At 37.5% G+C, this 19,494-nt stretch overlaps 3 protein-coding genes across 3 annotated transcripts; 1 reads left to right on the forward strand and 2 right to left on the reverse strand.

Moving 5' to 3' along the window:
* Positions 1-3,670: 3,670 nt before the first annotated feature.
* Positions 3,671-11,660, reverse strand: LOC123576050 (keratin-associated protein 6-3-like). Its single transcript, XM_045437082.1, has 3 exons — positions 11,655-11,660; positions 7,420-7,460; positions 3,671-4,270 (listed from the first exon to the last, which is right to left on the reverse strand). Exons 1-3 carry the CDS (start codon positions 11,658-11,660, stop codon positions 3,970-3,972), a joined length of 348 nt encoding a protein of 115 aa, XP_045293038.1. The 3' UTR covers positions 3,671-3,969.
* Positions 11,661-13,095: 1,435 nt separating this feature from the next.
* LOC123576051 (keratin-associated protein 6-3-like) lies at positions 13,096-16,803 on the reverse strand. Its single transcript, XM_045437083.1, has 2 exons — positions 16,799-16,803; positions 13,096-13,657 (listed from the first exon to the last, which is right to left on the reverse strand). Exons 1-2 carry the CDS (start codon positions 16,801-16,803, stop codon positions 13,405-13,407), a joined length of 258 nt encoding a protein of 85 aa, XP_045293039.1. The 3' UTR covers positions 13,096-13,404.
* Positions 16,804-17,398: 595 nt separating this feature from the next.
* LOC123576022 (keratin-associated protein 22-1-like) lies at positions 17,399-17,545 on the forward strand. Its single transcript, XM_045437057.1, has one exon. The coding sequence runs from the start codon at positions 17,399-17,401 to the stop codon at positions 17,543-17,545; it is 147 nt and encodes a 48-aa protein (XP_045293013.1).
* Positions 17,546-19,494: the final 1,949 nt, after the last annotated feature.

Consider the following 19,494-nt stretch of genomic DNA (forward strand, 5'->3'; position numbering starts at 1 on the left):
ATACACACACACTTTGTATTTGAAGTGATTTTCTTATAAATGATACATTTATTATATACTTTAGCCAATTGACAGTCTAATTTTAGCCAATTTGACAATCTCTGTCTTTTAATTGATTACCTGAATATTCACATATTATTTAATTATTGTTACCATGGGAATTATTTCTACCATTTTACCATTTATTTCTGTTTCTATTTCTCAGTTTCACTTCACTGCCTATTTTGTATTATTTATGTATTTTTAATATTAGATTTTGTCTTCTGACTTTTTGGCTATATCTCTATATTTTTTAGTGGTTAATCTTGAGAATGCAATATCCATAACTAATATTTCAGAGTATTCTCAGAGCTCATATTTTGCTACTTTAACTAAAAGGTATACACCTTACAAACTTAAATGTCTCTTTACCATTGCTTCTTCTTATTGCATTTGTTATATATATATCAATATACCTTGAAACCCCCTCATTCAATATTATAACATTATCTTTTTAGTAGTTATACATATTTGAAAAATTTAAGAGGGAAAGAGTTATCTATTCTATGTACCCAATGCATAAAATTTTCTATTGTTTTCCCTTTATTTCTGAAGTTCTGAGTATCCCTTTAGTATTATTTTCTTTTAGCTGGAAAATTTCCTTTAACATATCTTTTAGAAAAAGTCTCCTGGACACAAATTTTCTTATTTTTCCTTCATCTGAGAAAGTGTTTATTTCACTTTTGTTTCTAAAGCATATTGTTAAGTATAGAATGTTGGGTTCTTTTCTATTAGCATGTTAGGTATATTTTCCACTATCTTTTGGACACTGTTTCTGACAAAAAAAAAATCCACAGTAATTTGAATCATTTCGTATATGTAATATATTGTTTATCTCTAGCTGTTTTCAAGACTTTTTCTCTTTTTTTGTATATCAGAAGCTTGGTTATGATGTATATGTGTCACCAGCTAGACCCCAAGACCTGTACTTTACTGTCCACCCGCTTGTACTCACTAACCTTTTTCTTACATATTCCTCTAAGCTCTTCTTTCTGGCTTTCCTTTAACTCAGACAAATGGAACCCAAAACCACCCCCAGGTGATGGCAACTGCCTTAACAAAATCTCCTGCCTGCTCAACACTGGTTGAGTTAACCTGACTTGTGCCTTTGCAGATGGACCAGGGAGTGACCTCTGGAATGACCTACAATAGTCTTTACCTCCTTATAATACTAAAATCTCTGTCCAGGGAGGAGCCTCAGCCTAATTTATGTGACATGCAATGTATGTATAGGATTGTCTCCTCAAGGTGCATGCATGACCTATTCCCACCTCTACAAATAGGAGGAGGCTTCCCTCTCTGAATATGCATCCTAACTCTAGAGAAAAGGAACCTATTCACCCTCTCCAGGGTAGTCATGGCTTTGGAAGCCATTCTCTATGATTTCCTTATTTGCTGCAAGTAAGTTTCTTTGTGTGACCCGTCAGCCTGATGCAGTTTCTAACTCATCAAGGAGTGAAACTCATTTTGGTTCAGTAACATAGAATCGTAATTTTTTTTTTTTTTTAGTTTATCCTAATTGGGATTTATTACTTCTTGACTCTGTAAATTTGAGAATTGTACCAAATTTGAGAAAATTTAAGCCATTATTCCTTTAAATATGATTTCTGTGCCAATCTATATTCTTCCTCCATTTGAGATTCCAATGCCGTGAATGTTAGAAATTTTGGTAGGTCCCACAAACTCCTGAGGATTTTTATTCATATTTTTAAACTGTATTTTTTTTGCATTCAATAATTTCTCTTGATTTATCATCATATTCTCTGACTTTTTCCTCTGATATCTCAGTTCTGCTAGTGAACCCATCCAAAGAAACTTTTTTTAAATTTCTGATATTAACTTTTAATTTCTGATATTTTTAGTTATAAACTTTTCATTTGGTACATTTAACAATTCCATTTCTCTTTTGAAGATACATTTTTTTTCTTTTCATTCAATGCTTATCTTTACCCCGTGGATCACGGTTATAAAGTTGCTTAAAACTCTGATAATTTGGGGGTTGGCATCTATAATAGTTTATCTGTTGTTGTTACCACAAACTTAACATCTTAAAAATCACACACTTACTTATTATTTTCACATTTTTTTGTTAGTCTCTGCTCCAGGCATGGTTTAGAATGGTCTTCTGCTTAAGGATTTTTCATAAGGCTGCAGTCAAGCTATCATCTGGGTCTTAAAACAGAGAATTGCCTCAAAGATTGACTGGGGAAGGATCCATTTCTAAGCCCACATGTTTGTTGGCACAGTTCAGTGACACACAGGTTATGGGACTGAGGGCCTCAGTTTCTTGCTGGCTATTGGCTAGATGCCACTTTCAGTTCCTTCCCAAATGGACCTCTCCGTTGGGCAGTATACTACATATCTGTGCGCTTAATCATAGCCTGTGAAGAAGAAAATATGGAAGAAAGATGGACATTATGATCTTACATAACACAATCATAAAAGCAACATCTTATTACCCTTCTACACTTATTGATTAGAAGATGCCACAGATCCTGTCACACGGAAGTGTGAAGGATGTGAATATCAGTAGGTAGGGGAAATGTGGACCATCTTAGTATATACACCAGAGAACCTCTCTCAATTGTCTCCTCCCTTGAGAATGCATCATAATTAGTAGGTTTTTGTATGCCATATGATTTCATATTGTACTTTGGACATTTTGAATATTATGTTGTGATTATCTGGATCTTGTTAAAAATCTTGTGACATTGTTATTTGTTATTATTGTTTTCGTTAGCAGGAGATCAGCCTGGTAAGCTTCATTCTACTACAATTTGTCTCAAATTCATGATTGAGTATGTTATACATATATATATATCAAAGCTAAAGAAGAAACCTGAAGCCAGAAGGTAAGATTTTATACATTCAGCTATGTTCATATAATATGTTCTCAGGCTGCAATATCTCCTGTCTATTATGAACCCATAAAAATTAGTGTCAAATAACTTGCTGAAATATTGATACTAACCCGTATCTATGGCAGATTCTAAATCTTTTGAATAGAGCACTTGGGCAAACTGAGCCATATTATTTTCCCTTCCACTCCTAAATACGATTTTCTTTTGCTGATCTGAATGGTTGATAGGGCCTGTGAGCAACTAGGTATAAGTGAAGATTAGGGTTCTGTGTGGATTCCAGTGGAGAGAATTCATACAGGGCTTTCTGCACTGTAGGTCTGGCATGCACTTGACCAAGTTCCATATATCTTATGTAAGTACTATAAGTGAAACTTATTGACAGCATCAGTACTCTTAAATCTCTGGCCACGTAGGGGAATGTCAACTTCAGCCCCACATGCCAGGTCTCTGTTGAGACTGGAGGCAGCCTGAAGGAACCAGCAAGCAACTACAGAAATCTATAGAGCAAGAAACATAAAGAGCTAAAATCATTATAAGGAAAAAATATATTTCCCTCTCTTTACAAGATAAGAAATAATATTTACAAAGGTCACAGATTTTTCTGTAGTCACAAATCTTGGAAGCACTACAGTAAAACACAAGGTGATATTGAGGAAAGTTATTTCCTGAAGAAAAGTAATTGTTACCCCACTAACGACCAAAAAAAAAAAAAAAAAAGAGTCAAACTCTGCATAATACATAAGTAGAAAAAAAAAGTTTTCTCTTTCAGATTTATGAGGAAATTCAAAATTTATTAGGAAAACAGAGAAGCAAATTTAGCATAAAATTACAAAAATAAGCACCATAGCAACGTCATCTTGTTGGAATATGAATTCACAGGTTGAACTTTATATTCTTCCAGACATTAAGTGACATCAGTTCCAGATATCAGACTTTTAGCAAATCATGTCAGAAGTTTACAGGGTAGTGTAGAAAAAACATCACTTAGGGGTGAGGCAGAAAATTTGTGTGGTTCAGAACTGCTGAATCATTAAGTGATGGTTCAGAGGGTGAATTTCTCATGGTGTTCTCAGTAGTAATAGCCACAGCCAGAACCAAAGCCATAGCCACAGCCTAGTCTGCGAAAGCCACAGCCATAGCAGGAGCCATAGCCACAGCCCAGGCCTCCATAGCCGCAGCCTCCATAGCCGCAGCCTCCGTAGCCGCAGCCTCCATAGCCGCAGCCTCCATAGCCACAGCCTCTGTACCCACAGCCTCCATAGCCACAGCCTCCATAGCCGCAGCCTCCATAAGAGTTCCTGTAGTAGCTTCCACACATGGTGTTGGTTGTTGAGGTTGTGCTTGGGTAGAGAAGGCGAGGAGAAGTGTCACTTCACTGTGGACAATTCCCCTGCGGAAGGCCTTTTATATGTCCTCACCCACCACACATGTCTTGTCATTGGCTAATTTGTAGGACCAATGTGAGTAATTTGTTGACTTCTGGTTTTAGACATGGCTTCAGAGGCAATGACAAGATCTGTTTTGTTTCACCATATCTGAACCAGTTTGTGGGCCTTTAATGAGAATCAGTTGTCTCAGCCTCAAAGCTGTACTCACAAGATCTTTAGTTGCCCTTTGTAACCAATCTCTATGGCAAGAAATAGCTTTTTTATTGACAAACTCTGACCTGCTCTCAACAAATAATTTTACCTTCACGGTATTGACATTCAGCAGATCATGCTATTCTACCTTAACCTCAAATCTCTCCACCTGTTATTACCTCCCGCTCCAAACCTATTATTTTCCATGAGGGATTCTTCCCATTTTCACGTGAGCAATGCTTTACCACTAAAAGCCAAAATTAGTTACTTGGCTTCATGAAACTTTTGATAAAAAACAAATAGTTTGGTATTCGGAAATACTTAGACTTTCTCATTTGCATTAATGTTTCTTAAGCTTTTAACACTCTATTTTTAAAGCATGAAATATTTTCCTCATGGTTTCAAATTTATATCCTGAATTCACAGTGAGGAAAAAGGGAAATGATGAGATTTCATTTGATTTATGCAATGACATTTTCATGAAATATTTTTTGAAGAATTAGATGTTTATACTCTTTGTGATCTGATAGGAGTATGGCATTTTTAATTTAAAACAATAATACTGGCAGAGATAATGTCTCATGGAACCTACTAGATTTTCCCTAATAAATAAACTCTTGGTAAAATATCCCATACCATGGGAAATATGAGAAACACATTGCTACTATTATAATTATTATGTTATTGCTTTTACTACAATGAAGTTCACTGTTGAATTCAATGATAAAGTCAAATAACCACTTTGAACTTCTACGTTCCTAGAAAAATCAAATCATAGGAGTCAATAGAGCATGTTTGATATGTATAAACTGAGTGTTACTCTATGTTTTCACATATTTACTAAATTTTTCTTCAGGAAAAATTTTAATTTAATTTTTACTAAATATAAGCTCCTTTGGAAGCATATTTTTAAAATGTATATTCATTAATCTCCACCATTTCTCTGTGTGAAGGTATGTGTATTGTATCTGTGTGTGGGCATGCGTGTGTGTGTGTGTGTGTGTGTGTGGTGTGTGTGTGTGTGTGTATGCAGCTGCCACTTTTCTTTTAAACGGGGTTGGGGCACTTCAAATCTTTTCCACTTGCAGGGACAAAGCCCTCAGGCTGAATGCAAGGGGTTTCAGTAGGAGACTTCCAGCATGACTAAAATGATTAATGCAAAGGAATATGGTTGACTTACACAGGTATCTATCTCCTATAAGAATCTGGAGATTCAATCTGCTTGTTGACCTACCTACAAAAAGTTAGGATGAAAGATAATCGCAATACCTTAGGGGTCTTTGTATAAGAAAGCAAATCTCACCTAGGGAGAAGATAGAAGGAATCTGAAGTAGAACATCAATGAACATGTGTATAAAGTCTTTTACCCCGTATTAGAAATAACTAACTCTGCCTGCCCTGAGAGTAATGGATATTCCCAATGAGGCAAACTAAAAGGAGGTAATCTGAATACTTTTCTTTAAGTTGTCTGTGTTTGAGGGGTTTACATATGAACACACATACGTTCTGATAGAATAAATCTCTAGTTTCAGTAGTGGGTGTGCTTAGATCAATCTTTTTATGAAAGGAACTAGCAGTTCCAAATCAGAAGGTCAATCCGAGGATGCGTAATGACTCCAGCTTTCACAAGAAGACAAGGGAAACACTATCGGCCATTTTTTTTTTTTTAGTTTAGAATGTTTAAGAGCCACACAATTTAGAAAAGAATAGCAAGCATCCATGCAAATGGCAAAATCCGAGAAGAGAAAATACATTTGTCATGAAAGAGTCGATACCCAAATGTAAACATTCATTAAAGGCAGAAAAATATGAATATGGGGTGAGATGGAGGGCAAATTCAGAAATTCTAAAATCTTGACTAAAAGGCTAATGAGGAAAATGATACAAAAATATCCCGCGCCGGGCTCTGCGCTGACAGCTCTGAGCCTGGAGCCTGCTTCCGATTCTGTCTCCGTCCCTCTCTGCCCCTGCCTCACTCTCCCTGTCTCTCTCTCTCTCAAAAATAAAATGAAAACATTAAAAAACTTTTTAAAAGAATCGTACACACTTAAGGTGACAAACAGAGAAGAGGAGCAGGGAAACATTTAAGGGCATTTTCAGGAGGGGAGTTCCTATTTAGCTTCATCATCAGACATTAATAATTAAAGGATACTAATATTTAAATGTCCCGGGAGTTGCTTTGCCTTTCCTGGGGAAAATAGCACCCAGGAGATATTACCTAAAATATTTTCTAAAACAATATTACCTACACAATATTTTATATTTACATACAGGAGACAAAAATCAGGTAGTGCTGAGAACTGCCGCCTGAGTCTGTTACTCCTCTTTACTTTTTCGCGGGTGTAAAATGTCAATGGTTTTTACCACATCTCAGAGTCTTTCTGAGGATTATGTGAGGTAATGCACCCAAGGGGTTTCACACAGTAACTGCTCTGTGGTAAACAGCTAGTAAGTGCTGTGGAATTGTCATTATTATTAAAATAATAATTATACATTGTTACACAGAGTTCTGACGTAAGAATTCCATGAACAGCCCCAGGCAAGATAAACAGACAATATTCCCATGTATACAAAGAAGCAGAAAATACACCATGCATATGATAGTGCATGATACCCCATCGACAACATTTATTAAATTCCAGGCATGGTTTAAATGCTTTACATGTCTTAACACATTTCATTCCCATAAAAGCACTAAAATGTAGGTGGTGATTTTTATATTAGAATGGCAAGGCCCAAGAATTTGCATAATTTGCCCAATGTCATAGGCAGCTAAGTGATGGAATCGAAGTCTCACACAGTGCAATGTTGCTGGAAGCTGAGCTGTCGCAGCCTGAGTGGCGGGGCCCCAGCTGTGGACGTATTGGTGACTGCAGGCGGCCCACTGACAGTGAAGCTTCTTGTCCTCCCGCTTTTAGGTAATTTGGCCTTAAAACTACCTGGGGTATTGTCTGTTGTGGACTTGCCCTCGGCAGGCCCCCTGGGAAAAGAACCATTAGGGAAGAAAATAAGGTTCCGCAAGAAATTGTGCGGCCTTACGTCTAGCCCTTGCCATCCCCTGAGGAGACTCCTCTACTTACAGGAAGGATAGCCTCATACGTTTGCCAGCAAAGAGGGCCTGTAAAGGAGAGACATATGGATTTGAAAGCCCCACTCCGGCAACTAAGGAGTGTATCTCTGGGCACAGGTGACTTCAACCCCTAGGCCCACCTGGCCCCCCGGAGGCATTCCAGATGATGACTGAACCTAATTGGTTAAGGTACAGAATGGTTCATTGGTCCCTAGGTGCATTGTCTCTCTGAGAATGTATGGGGCATGGGTTTCTAAGCCTTTTTCGGCCCCTTTCTGGCACCTCGGACCGAGGCAAACACATTGTTCTTCTGGCCTCATGTGGTTAGGAGATCATGTCCCTGTAACTGTCCCACTTGAGGTGTTGAGAAATGGAGGGCCTTCCACGAGAACAACAGAGCAAATGCTTTGTAGGTTCTAGATAAACGCAGATGCATAATGGAATAATGTAAGAAATTAATCAAGAATCAAAGAGTATGCAAGGACTTTATGAGAAAATCGCCCTGTTATTTCTTAAAGGTTGATCACACATAGGAACATTTTTAAAATGAGGCAATGTTAGAAAAACATAGATGATGTATGTTACAAAGAAATCACTAGCATATATAATGCCAAGTTTGCTACAATAAATCAGCCAGTTCAACACACTGCTGTTGTCTGTGTCCCTTTTTATTTTTGTTTTAGTTTTATTTTCACCTTGTTGCGACGCCGTTCATCCTTTGGGAACCCCTGGATCTGCTGGAGCTGGACTCTGGCACAATGTATTTATACAAACTTTTTGTCTCATGAGACAGCCTAGGAGTTGCGATTCCTGCTATAATAATGGATTATTTATAATGGAAATCCATGAATTTACACTGATGTAAATAAAGGAACAATGAAGCAGAAGGAAAAAGTTCCTTGCAGTAGAATGCCAGCCAATGTAATGAAAAAAGATGAAAATCAGAAAAATCAACATTTGCAATCCATCATCATCATAAATAATTCAGGCAAGGAAGAAAAATAAGTGCTAAGACTAATGATCAATTTGGGGATTTGAATGGAATATTTATAAAGTCACAAAATATCTCTACCAAAGTACTTCTTAATGGCTAACCGAATAATAAAAATACCTTTCAAGTAGAGAAACCTGGTCCTCACCATAAGGATCAAGTGTAAAATTATCACCATCAGTATTGGAACAAATCAACTTCGAGTGTGAACCGATAGAGTATAATGAAAAGAAAACATTTGCACTCCCTTTATTTGCTTGACAAAATGCATAATCTTTTTCTAAAGTAGTTAAATTTTTTTTTGTTTGTTTATTTTTGAGAGAGAGACAGAGACAGAGACAGAGACAGAGAGAGACACGCACAGATTGAGGGCAGGGGGAGGGGCAGAGAGAGAGGGAGACACAGAATCCAAAGCAAGATCCAGGCTCTGAGTTGTCAGCACAGAGCCTGACACGGGGCTCGAACTCATGAACTGTGAGATCCTGACTGGAAGCAAAGTCAGCCACCTAGCCAACTGAGCCACCCAGGCACCCTATGTAACCTTGTTCTAATCATGAGGAAACATTAGGCAAATCAGAACTGAGGAATATTCTAAAAGAAAAGACAATCTCTTGTAATCTGTAAGAATATTAGGGTCATAGAAGAGACTAGACAGTGTGACAACTGGGTGCACTGTGTGACCCCAGATTAGATTATTTTTCTATGAGACCATTCTTAGAGCAATTAATTCCTGGAATGAATATTGTAGAAATGAAGAGGCAGAGGCAGACTGGATGGGGCGGGGGGAAGCTGAGTTGGCTGTAGGCTCAGTGGAGGGCTCAGGAAACAATATGGGAGATTCTGAAGTTGGGATTTCCCAGAAGAGTAGTTGGAGGTTGGGGCGAGAAGGCATGTCATTATACCCTACACTGATCCATCATGGGAGGCTGGCTGCAGGAAACAGGTATTGTCTTGTGCCAGGGGTACTCTTCAGCTGAAGGCACTTTGCTTGTAACACCCCCAGCAAATGGAGAGTCATGTCTTCATTGCTGAAAAAGATACAGTACTATTGCCCCCCAAAATTCGAGGAAATGGGGATCCAAGGTGAATGCACAACATTGAAACTTACGTGTGTTAGGGGTATAAGCATCATAAATGTAAAAAAAAATTAGTGTAAAGTTCTTAAGTAATTCACCTATTACCCAGGATTCTCGGAGACACAATTTTGATACTTCATAGGTGGAATTTTGGTCTCAGGATTTATTATAAGGCACAAAGTTGCCTTATGTGCACTCAATGCTTGATTGACTTTTTGGTTTCCCAACTTTTGGCATATATAATGATCTTAATCTTTGTTTCAGAAAATATTGGTTTATGAGGGGCACCTGAGTGGCTCAGTCGGTGAAGCGTCCAACTTTGGCTTAGGTCATGATCTCATGGTTCTTGAGTTAAAGCCCCACCTCAGTCTCTGTGCTGACAGCTTAGAGCCTGGAGCCTGCTTTGGATTCTGTGTGTGTGTCTCTCTCTCTGCTCCTCCCTTGCTCTTGCTCTCTCTCAAAAATGAAAATAAAAATATTAAAAAATTTAAAATTGTATTGGATTATGAAATATATGAATATTATAATTGATGCAATCAGAAAAAATAGATTTTGACATGTTCTAGTAAATAATTATCTTGCAATGTTAAGAATATATTAATGTATTGGGGCACCTGGGTGGCCCAGTCGGTTGGGATTCTGACTTCTGCTAAGGTCATGATCTCGCGGTTTGTGAGTTCTAGTCCTGGGTCAGGCTCTGTGCTGACAGGTGGGAACCTGGATCCTGCTTCAGATTTTGTGTCTCCCTCTCTCTCTGCCCTTCTCCTGCTTGCACTCTGTCTCTCTCTCTCTCTGAAAAATAAACATTAAAATTAAAAATATATATATTTATTAACATTGTGAAATAATAGAAGTCTGGGAAGTGCTCTAGATTTCATGAAATGCTAGATTGTAATAAGCAATAAGTTGCAAAATATGATAGTTTTTATGAATTGAATTCTGTATCAGAAATAAAAGCTATATAGGGGGTGCCTGGGTGGTTCAGTCAGTTGAGCATCCGACTTTGGCTCAGGTCATGATCTCAGGTTTGAGCCCCATGTCAGCTTTGTGCTGACAGTGCGGAGCCTGCTTTCGATTCTGTCTCCCTCTGTCTCTGCCTCCCCCCAGCTCATGCTTGCTCTCTCTCTCTCTCTCTCAAAAATAAATAAACATTTAAAAAAGAAATATTAAAAAACTGAATCTGACTATGAATTATGTAATAGTATTGTTCAGGAATGATTGCATGTGCTTGTGCATTCGTGTGTGTGTGTGTGTGTGTGTGTGTGTGTGTGTGGTGAGAGTCAGACACAGAGCCACAGAGAGAGACAGAGAACAGACAGGCAGAAAGGGGGAAACCAACGTGGCAAAATGCTAACAATTGTCAAATCTAGGTAGAGAGCAGTTAGCTGTTCATTATACTGCCTTCTCCACTTAATTGAGGGTTTGAAATTTTTCAAAAGTAAATGCTGGGAGAAATGAGTTTATATAGAGAAAAATACTATTTTTTGGAGTACCAAAATCTGCAGTGAGTCACTTCTTTAATGCCTAAATGTAAGTGACTCCTGTTTGAAAGGCTGAATATAAGCATAAAGGATAAAAAAAAGGAAAAAGGAAAAATAAAACCCATAAAATAGAATGATGAAAGAGTGCAAAAAGTATGCAACCTTTGGGTAACACAAAAGGAAACTAAGAATACATAAATACAATATTTATGCTCTTCTGCACTAAGAAAGCAGAAGAAAATGAAAATACAAATGGGGTGAGTGCAAATGGATGGGAGGGATAAATATAGGAGTGAGACTTCTCTGAATATATCTTTTTATATAGTTTTGATTTCTGAACCATGGAAATACTTAATATATTTAAAAAAAAACAGAATAAATACACCTGAAATTGAATATAAATGGAAATAAAAGAATGTCCCCCATAAAATGAATAGCATAACTACTCAGGAAGAAAATTAATTCATATAAATGTTGAACACAATAATCTGTCCATTCTCGGTGGGATCTCTTCTGATGCTAAAAATGCTGCTAAGAAACTTTAGAGGTTGCTCACGGGCATTGCGTTCAGTGTGGCAATTCAGACTGTATATTGTGCGCAGGTTTGAATAGAGTTAACACAGCAATGTGTTGGGGCCCAGAGTGTTCACTGTAAGAAAAAAAAAAAAGAAGCAATGTGGAACAGGGAAATGTAAAGGAATCTTATGTTTTCCAGTTTCGGTTGGAGTCATTCATAATTTGAAGCCATTAAAGAAGTGAACAAACCAATGTGAATACAAAGTAGATGTTTGCTTGGGGCTGTTAGCAGTGGCATTTAACCCGAAGTGAAACATGTTAGAGAAGATAACAACGTCAACCAAATATGGTCATGTTAAGACCGTGTAAGGGGCAGGGGTGCCTGGTTGGCTCAGTCGGTTGAGCATTGACTTTTGATCTCAGATCAGGCCTTGAGTTTAAGTCGCATGTTGGGCTCTGTGCTAGGTGTGGAGCCTACGTTTAAAAAAAAAAAAAAAGCTTAAGGGCAGATCTTGGAAAATTATAATCAGCAACAATTTTGTCTTGTGAGTCTATAATGAGGGGCCTATTACCTAATTTGCATCAATATCTAATTTATTTGTGTTCAATTATTATGACCTATGAGGCAGGCCAAAATAGTTTTAAAATCTACCATTTCTTGGGATGGACAGCATAGACCATCCAAGCTTTTGCATACTGTGAAATAGAAAATTCTAAGCTTCAAGAGTAAAGGAAATTAAGAAAGACAAGTTTTCATAAAATAATGGCTTTCTAAAGAAAAAAAGAAGGTGCTTTCCTTCTGGGTTATGATTTTTCCAGGGATCTTAATTCCTTCTTACGGTTTCAACTTTTTTACTACCTTGGGCCAGTCAAAATGAATTGGGACATATCCATTACCTTGCGCTAAAACACTACTTAAACTCATTCATGTCTAACACAAAAGCTTGAAATGCTCTATCAAGAGAAGATAATTGGCCAAGTTTACAGACACATTAGTCACAGAAAATTAGTGGAAAAACAAGTGATTACAGCTACCACTGAGAAATCACATAAATCACAGGAGAAAGAAATCTCAAGAAAACAAGAGTTAGAATGCCATCAAATGGCTCTAAAGTTAAATATGTAATGGATTTTAGGAAAGTTGTCACTTAAAAGAAAAAACAACTATGTATTTCCAGATACATAGGAGTTATGTAGAAGAATGGGTTTAAACCTCTCTACCTCTTGTGTCAAACAAGCATAGGAAATGCTTCTTATTTATGCCCCAAAACAGATTAGAACTGGAGAATCGTATGCCAACTTTCATATCTTCTGAAGTATTTTGCCGGTTATGGTTTTGGTGTAAAAGCACTTGGAACAAATAGCGTTTCCAGGCAATGTTTAACTAAATCGACAAACATTATCTTTTCTCGTCTTCACAATAAACCAGCATAACACGTGCTATCAGTGCCTTACCCAAGTAGAAAAACGAGGACATTAAATGAACGGAAAGCTAGGTTTATTATTTCAGACCGAATAAGTTTATTAAGAAAACAGAGAAATAGTTCTTGCACGAAAATCGAAACGGAGAATCTGTGACTGCATCAAGGCAATGAGGAACCACGCAGTGCTCAGGGTGAATTTCAAATGCTCCCAGTTTTCATGAGTTGAATACAGGAATGATAATTCTGTATTTGACCAAAAGGGCACCAGAAGGCAAGCCTTCAGCAAAGGTCAGATCGCGTGGGGCTCAGATTTGGTGAATGCCACATGCAGGCGTAGAGGGTGAGAGTCCCCCCATGGGGTGCTCATTACCAGTAGCCACAGCCAGAGCCACATCCATAGCCATAGCCTAGTCTGCGGAAGCCACAGCCATAGCAAGAGCCATAGCCACAGCCCAGGCCTCCATAGCCACAGCCTCTGTAGCCGCAGCCTCCATAGCCACAGCCTCTGTAGCCACAGCCTCCATAACCGCAGCCTCCATAGCCACAGCCCCCGTAGCCGCAGCCTCCATAATAGTTTCCGTAGTAGCTACCACACATGATGTTGGCGGTTGAGGTTGTGCTTGGGTAGAGAAGGAGAGAAGTGTCACTTCACTGTGGACAACTCCCCCTCCAGAGGGCCTTTTTATATGCTCTCAATGTAGGTGTCACCCGCCATATATATCATGCCACTGGCTAATTTTATGACTAATCTAATTAGTCTGTTGTTCCTCTACCATAAAATAATTCTTGGAGGTGTTTGGGAGGCTTGTCGTGTTTGGCTCTCAGTTTGGACTCTCCTTATACAATTGAGGGCTTCAAAGAGAGGAGATACACCCTCGCACCAACGCAGTGTTGTCCCAAATTAGACTTTCATTTCAGCTTCATATAACCATCCTTTATGTCAAGAAAGAATACATTTATTAGTCTCAATCTTATTTGCTCTTGGCATCGGTTGGTTGCACTAACATTTTTAACATTTCATAAGAACCAAATTACTTTTGACTCATCAGTTTTTCTTTTTCTAAAGAAATAAGGTTTATTTATTCATTTTGAGAAAGAGAGAGCAGTACGGTCAGGGAAGGAGCAGAAGAGAGAGAGAGAGAGAGGGAGAGAGAGAACCCCAAGTAGGCCCTGTGCTGTCAGTGCAGTGCCCGATGCAGGGCTTGAACCCATGAAATGTGAGATTGTGACCTGAGCCAAAACCAAGTTGGATGTTTAACCGATGGTGCCCCATCTTCTTTTGATCCAAGTTAATTGTTTTCTTCAGGGTTTCAGCTCATTTTCTATACTAAAACCATAATGTAACTTTCATCCTCATGATATTGATAATAATCTAGTTAAATTTTTCAAAATACCAAGTCTGAGCAAAATGTATTACACTTTTCTATGTATGCCAATAGGTCTGATTCTCACTTATGTTCAGTCTCTACCTAAGAACCACAAGACAGACGTTATCCCTTGGAATCCAATTGCTCTGCTTTTTCCCCTCTAAATCAGGCGCACAATTATACAAATTAGGATTCTCATTAATATTAGAATTATATTCTAAGTAACTATCCAACAGGTTTAACATCACGTATTTATGTTTATCAGTGTATCACACAGAGGTCCGTTCCTTTAGCAAAACACCCAATCATTATTCTCTTTGTAACCAATCATATTGTGTTCTCTTGCATAACCTTGGCATTATTATTAGTCTTTATTCAAATTAATGTGATAATGCCTCCCATTGGGAGGCACAGGAAAAGTGAGAATAGCTTCACGTGACAGACTTTACAAGAATGAATTTGGGGAGACGTCATTACCCACACATCATGTGTAATCTGTCAGTATATTTCTGTTATTGTATTGATATTTCTGAGTCAAACTATTATTTTTATGTATCCCCTCATAACCGTAGGTGGGGACAGAGAGAAGAAGCAGTTGGACACTCTCTGTATTTTAGTTAACTCTTCTCCAGAGATCATAAGAATGAAGACACAAGATTTAAAACTTTTCCAATCCATCTGTCCTTTTAAGTATATCTAATGAGTCAATGCCTCTTAATAAAATAGAACGTTTTCAGGGGCACCTGGGTGGCTCAGTCGGTTAAGTGTCTGACTTCGGCTCAGGTCATGATCTCAAGGTTCCTGAGTTCCCACATCGTGTTCTTTAGCACAGGACCCGCTTCAAATTCTCTTTTCCCTTCCCTCCACTCATGCATTCTCTCTCTCTCTGTCTCAAAAATAATTAAACATTAAAAAAAATAGACTGTTTTCATACTAAGGATCCTATGAAACACATTCAACCTGTAATTTAATGTGTGTGCTTGAATGTTCTTTCCATGCATGTCTTTTGGTAGCTTCATTTTTATGAAATAGACATATTATTGGGTCATTTTATTCACCATGTACTGGGTTGAGATATTACAAGGAGAGGACATTTTCACTATATCATTTTCAAATTTTTTCATAAGGAAAATAAAAGTAACTTCAACTGTCACAGTGCAGTCAATCAAGTAATAACTTAGAATAAGTTTTCAAATAAAAACTAATTTAAATAACGTGATGATCAGTCTTCCTCGAGGCTAAGTTCTTAGAACATCACCTGAAATTTGTATTGCTAAATGGTAACAGTCAATTAAAAAAAAACCCTATAATTAACTTTAAAAAAAAATTTTGGTATTTGATTAATGTAGCTGCAAAAGACATTACTGTTCTGTGCAATACAATGTCTCTAATAACAACATTCACTAGGTTATTTCTCTATAGAACTTACTTCCTGGAGCTAATTTGTTTCTTCTGGAGAACTGAGTTCTTTCTCTGATGATAGCAGTAAGAGCTTGCCAGCCCAGTGAGATTCCATTGACAATCTGTTTTCTGCTGTAATTTTCTGAACTATGTTTGGTTCTTAAGTACATCCCATAATCAAAAACAGAGTAAAAGAACGCTTCTTGCGTGCTCCTTTGCAGCTAATATCCCATTTTCTTCTGTTTCATTGCAAACCTTCACACGTGTTTCCGTCGTAGCTTTCTGTTCTCTCTTTACATCTTTGATCACACCTTTTGGTCTTTGGTCCTTACCACGCCCCACTAAAACCGCCCCTGAATGTCTCACCAACACCCCAATCTTGTCACATCTAGAGATTCAGCCTTCTTCATTTTACAAAGTCTCTGAGAAGTGTTCAGATTCACCCGTTTCTCTTTTCCTTCCTGAAAGGCTCCCCGACACTTACCTACATCCTACCTCACACATTTGATTTAATTTCAGTATCTCCAGTTGCTTCCTCTTAGTATTTTTTTTTTCTTTTCTCTTTTCCAGATTTTGTTTTCAAATATGAAGGTGCCCAGCTAGGCGCTTGACCCTCTTATAGTTTCTATAGAAATTCTCTTTTTGTAAAAAAAAATTTTAATGTTTATTTAGTTTTGAGTTGAGAGAGAGACAGAGCGTGAGCTGGGGAGGGGCAGAGAGAGAGGGAGGCACAGAAACCGAAGCAGGCTCCAGGCTCTGAGCTCTGTGCTCAGCACAGAGCCCCACACAGGGCTCGAACTCACAGACCACGAGATCATGACCTGAGCCGAAGTCAGATGATCAACTGCCTGAGCCACCCAGGTGCCCCAGAAATTCTCTTTTTTTAAATTAAGTTTTTAATTTTAATTCTGGTGTAGATAACATACAGTGTTATTTTGGTTTTAGGTGTACAATATAGTATTTAAGCCCTCTTCAAGGATTATTTTACGTACATCATTTTAGCCAATTGATCTCATTTCACATTTCCAATTCTGATACATATCCAAATGATCACTTGACATCCCTCAAGAATTTAATAAAGTGAAACTAAGTTCTTGATTCTTCATACCCCCCCACAAATCTTTTTTTGCCACATCTTCTCCACAAGTTTTCCATCCTTCTCTACCTCTGTGAAACCATACTTTTGTTTCCAAAGGTGCATATTTGCAGATGGGAAGGAGGATCTTATTAAAGAAAAAAAAAGAATTTTGAAGAAGTGAAATCTGTATGGGTTATGTGATCTCGTGGTAGTTAGTAATATACTTTAGATCTCACATCTGGAACAAACAAGTCACCACAATAGGTGAAAAAACTTTCGTTAAAACACATGATTTCATTACAGGCATCCTGACACATGGCAAAATTGTGTTATAGATATATTGGTTACACGGAATTCTTGAGATGATTATAATGCCACTTAGTTTGAAACATGAATCCAATAGCTTGTGGTTGGCCCCATATATCACTCAATTGACATATAAGGCCCCTGTAGATTATAAACTTAACACCCTAGAAAACGATTCTTCTCTTCATCTGAGCCTTCTCCTCACACTATGAACTTCTACAACAATTACTATGGTGGCCTGGGCTATGGCTATAGTGGCCTGAGATGTGGCTACGGATGTGGCTATCGTGGCTATGGATATGCCTGTTATCGTCCATGCTGCTATGGTGGATATTGGTATTCTGGATTCTTCTGATAAATTCTAGATTGCTAATCTATTTAGGAAATTTTCCCACGAGGTACTGTATGTACCTCCTTTATTATGTATAATAGACATGTTACTTACTGTCTGTTCAAATAGTGACAGTTGAATCTTAGACTACCATGTAACATCAGAACTTTTTTGATTGAAGTCACCAGAGTTTTCAACAATTTATAAATGTATTCATTTGATCTTCTATTATTTTATGATCAAACACGAATAATCTTCACCATTTCCATTTAGGAAAATGTCTAAATTCATTTTTCATTAAAAGCAATCTGTTTTGCATACCTACAACATTTTTGTGTATATTTATTTACCTAGGTTTCATGTGTGTGTGTGTGTGTGTGTGTGTGTGTGTGTGTGTGATTGTTGACCCTTTGGATACCTTTAGTTTGTAAGTTAGAGGTGTGGTTGAATAACTACATTCAACCACTGCTTTTATTTTCATTTTTATTTTTTAAAATTCTGTTACAGTTAACATACAGTATTATATTAGTTTCAGGTGAACAATATAGTGAGTCAACAATTCCTTACCACCTACTTTTCATCAGGACAAGTATACTCCTTAATCCTCACCACCTATTTCAAGCATCCCCCCACACTTCCCCTCTGATAACCATCAGTTTGTTTTTCACAGTTAAGAGTCTTTCTTGGCTTCTCTCTCTCTTTTCCCTTTGCTCATTTGTTTTGTTTCTTAAATTCCACATATGAACGATATCTTATAGTATTTGTCTTTCTCTGACTGACTTATTTTAATTAGCACTATACTCCCTAGGTCCATCCATGTCGTTGCAAATGGCAAGATTTCATTCTTTTTTATGGCTTAATAATATTCCCTGGTATATACATGCCACATCCTCTTCATCCATTCTTCTATTGATGAACATTTGGGATGCTTCCATAATTTGGTTATTGTCAACAATGCTGCAATAAAAATAAGGGTTAATTATCTTTTTGAATGCATGTTTTCATATTCTTTGGGTGAATTCCTAGTAGCAGAATTACTGGATCATATGGTAGTTCTATTTGTAATTTTTTGAGGAACCTCCATAATGTTTTCCACAGTGGCTGCGCCATTTTGCATTCCCAACAAGAGTGCATTAAGTTTCCTTTTTCTCCACATCTTCGCCAACACTTGCTTTTTCTTGTGTTTTTTATTTTAGCCATTCTGACAGGTGTGAAGTAATATCTTACTGTGGTTTTGATTTGCATTTTCCTCATGATTAGTGAGGATAAGCATCCTTTCATGTGTCTGTTGTCCATTTGAATGTCTTCTTGGGAGAAATGTCTGTTCATGTCTTCTGCCCATTTTTAAATTGGATTGTTAGTTTGTTGTTGAGTTGTGTCAGTTCTTTATATATTTTGGATACTAACCCTTTATTGGATATGTCATTTGCAAATATCTTCTCTCATGCAGTAGGTTGTCTTTTAGTTTTTGTTTTAATTGCTTCCTTTGCTGTGCAGAAGCTTTTCATTTTGATATTGTCCTAAGGTTTATTGTCACTTTTGTTTCCCTTGCCTCAGGAGACACATCTAGAAAAATCTTGGTACAGCTAATGTCAGAGAGATTACTGCCTGTGCTATCTTCTAGGATTTTTGATTTCAGATATTCACATTTAGATCCTTAATTCATTTTGAGTTTATTTTTGTGTATGGTGTAAGAAAGTGGTCCAGTTTCATTATTTTGTATGTAGCTGATCAGTTTTCTCAACACCATGTGTTGAAGAGACTGTCTTTTTACAAATGTATATTCTTTCCTCTTTTGTCAAATATTAACTGACCATATAATCATGAGTTTATTTCTGGGACTTCTATTCTGGTCTATTGATTTTTGTGTCTATTTTTGTGCCAGTATCATACTGTTTTAATCATTACAGGTTGGCAATATAACTTGAAATCTGGAAATGTGATACCTCCAGTTTTGTTTTTCTTTTTCAAGA

The sequence above is a fragment of the Leopardus geoffroyi genome, chromosome C2, assembly GCF_018350155.1.
Source record: "Leopardus geoffroyi isolate Oge1 chromosome C2, O.geoffroyi_Oge1_pat1.0, whole genome shotgun sequence".
Lineage (NCBI taxonomy): Eukaryota > Metazoa > Chordata > Mammalia > Carnivora > Felidae > Leopardus > Leopardus geoffroyi.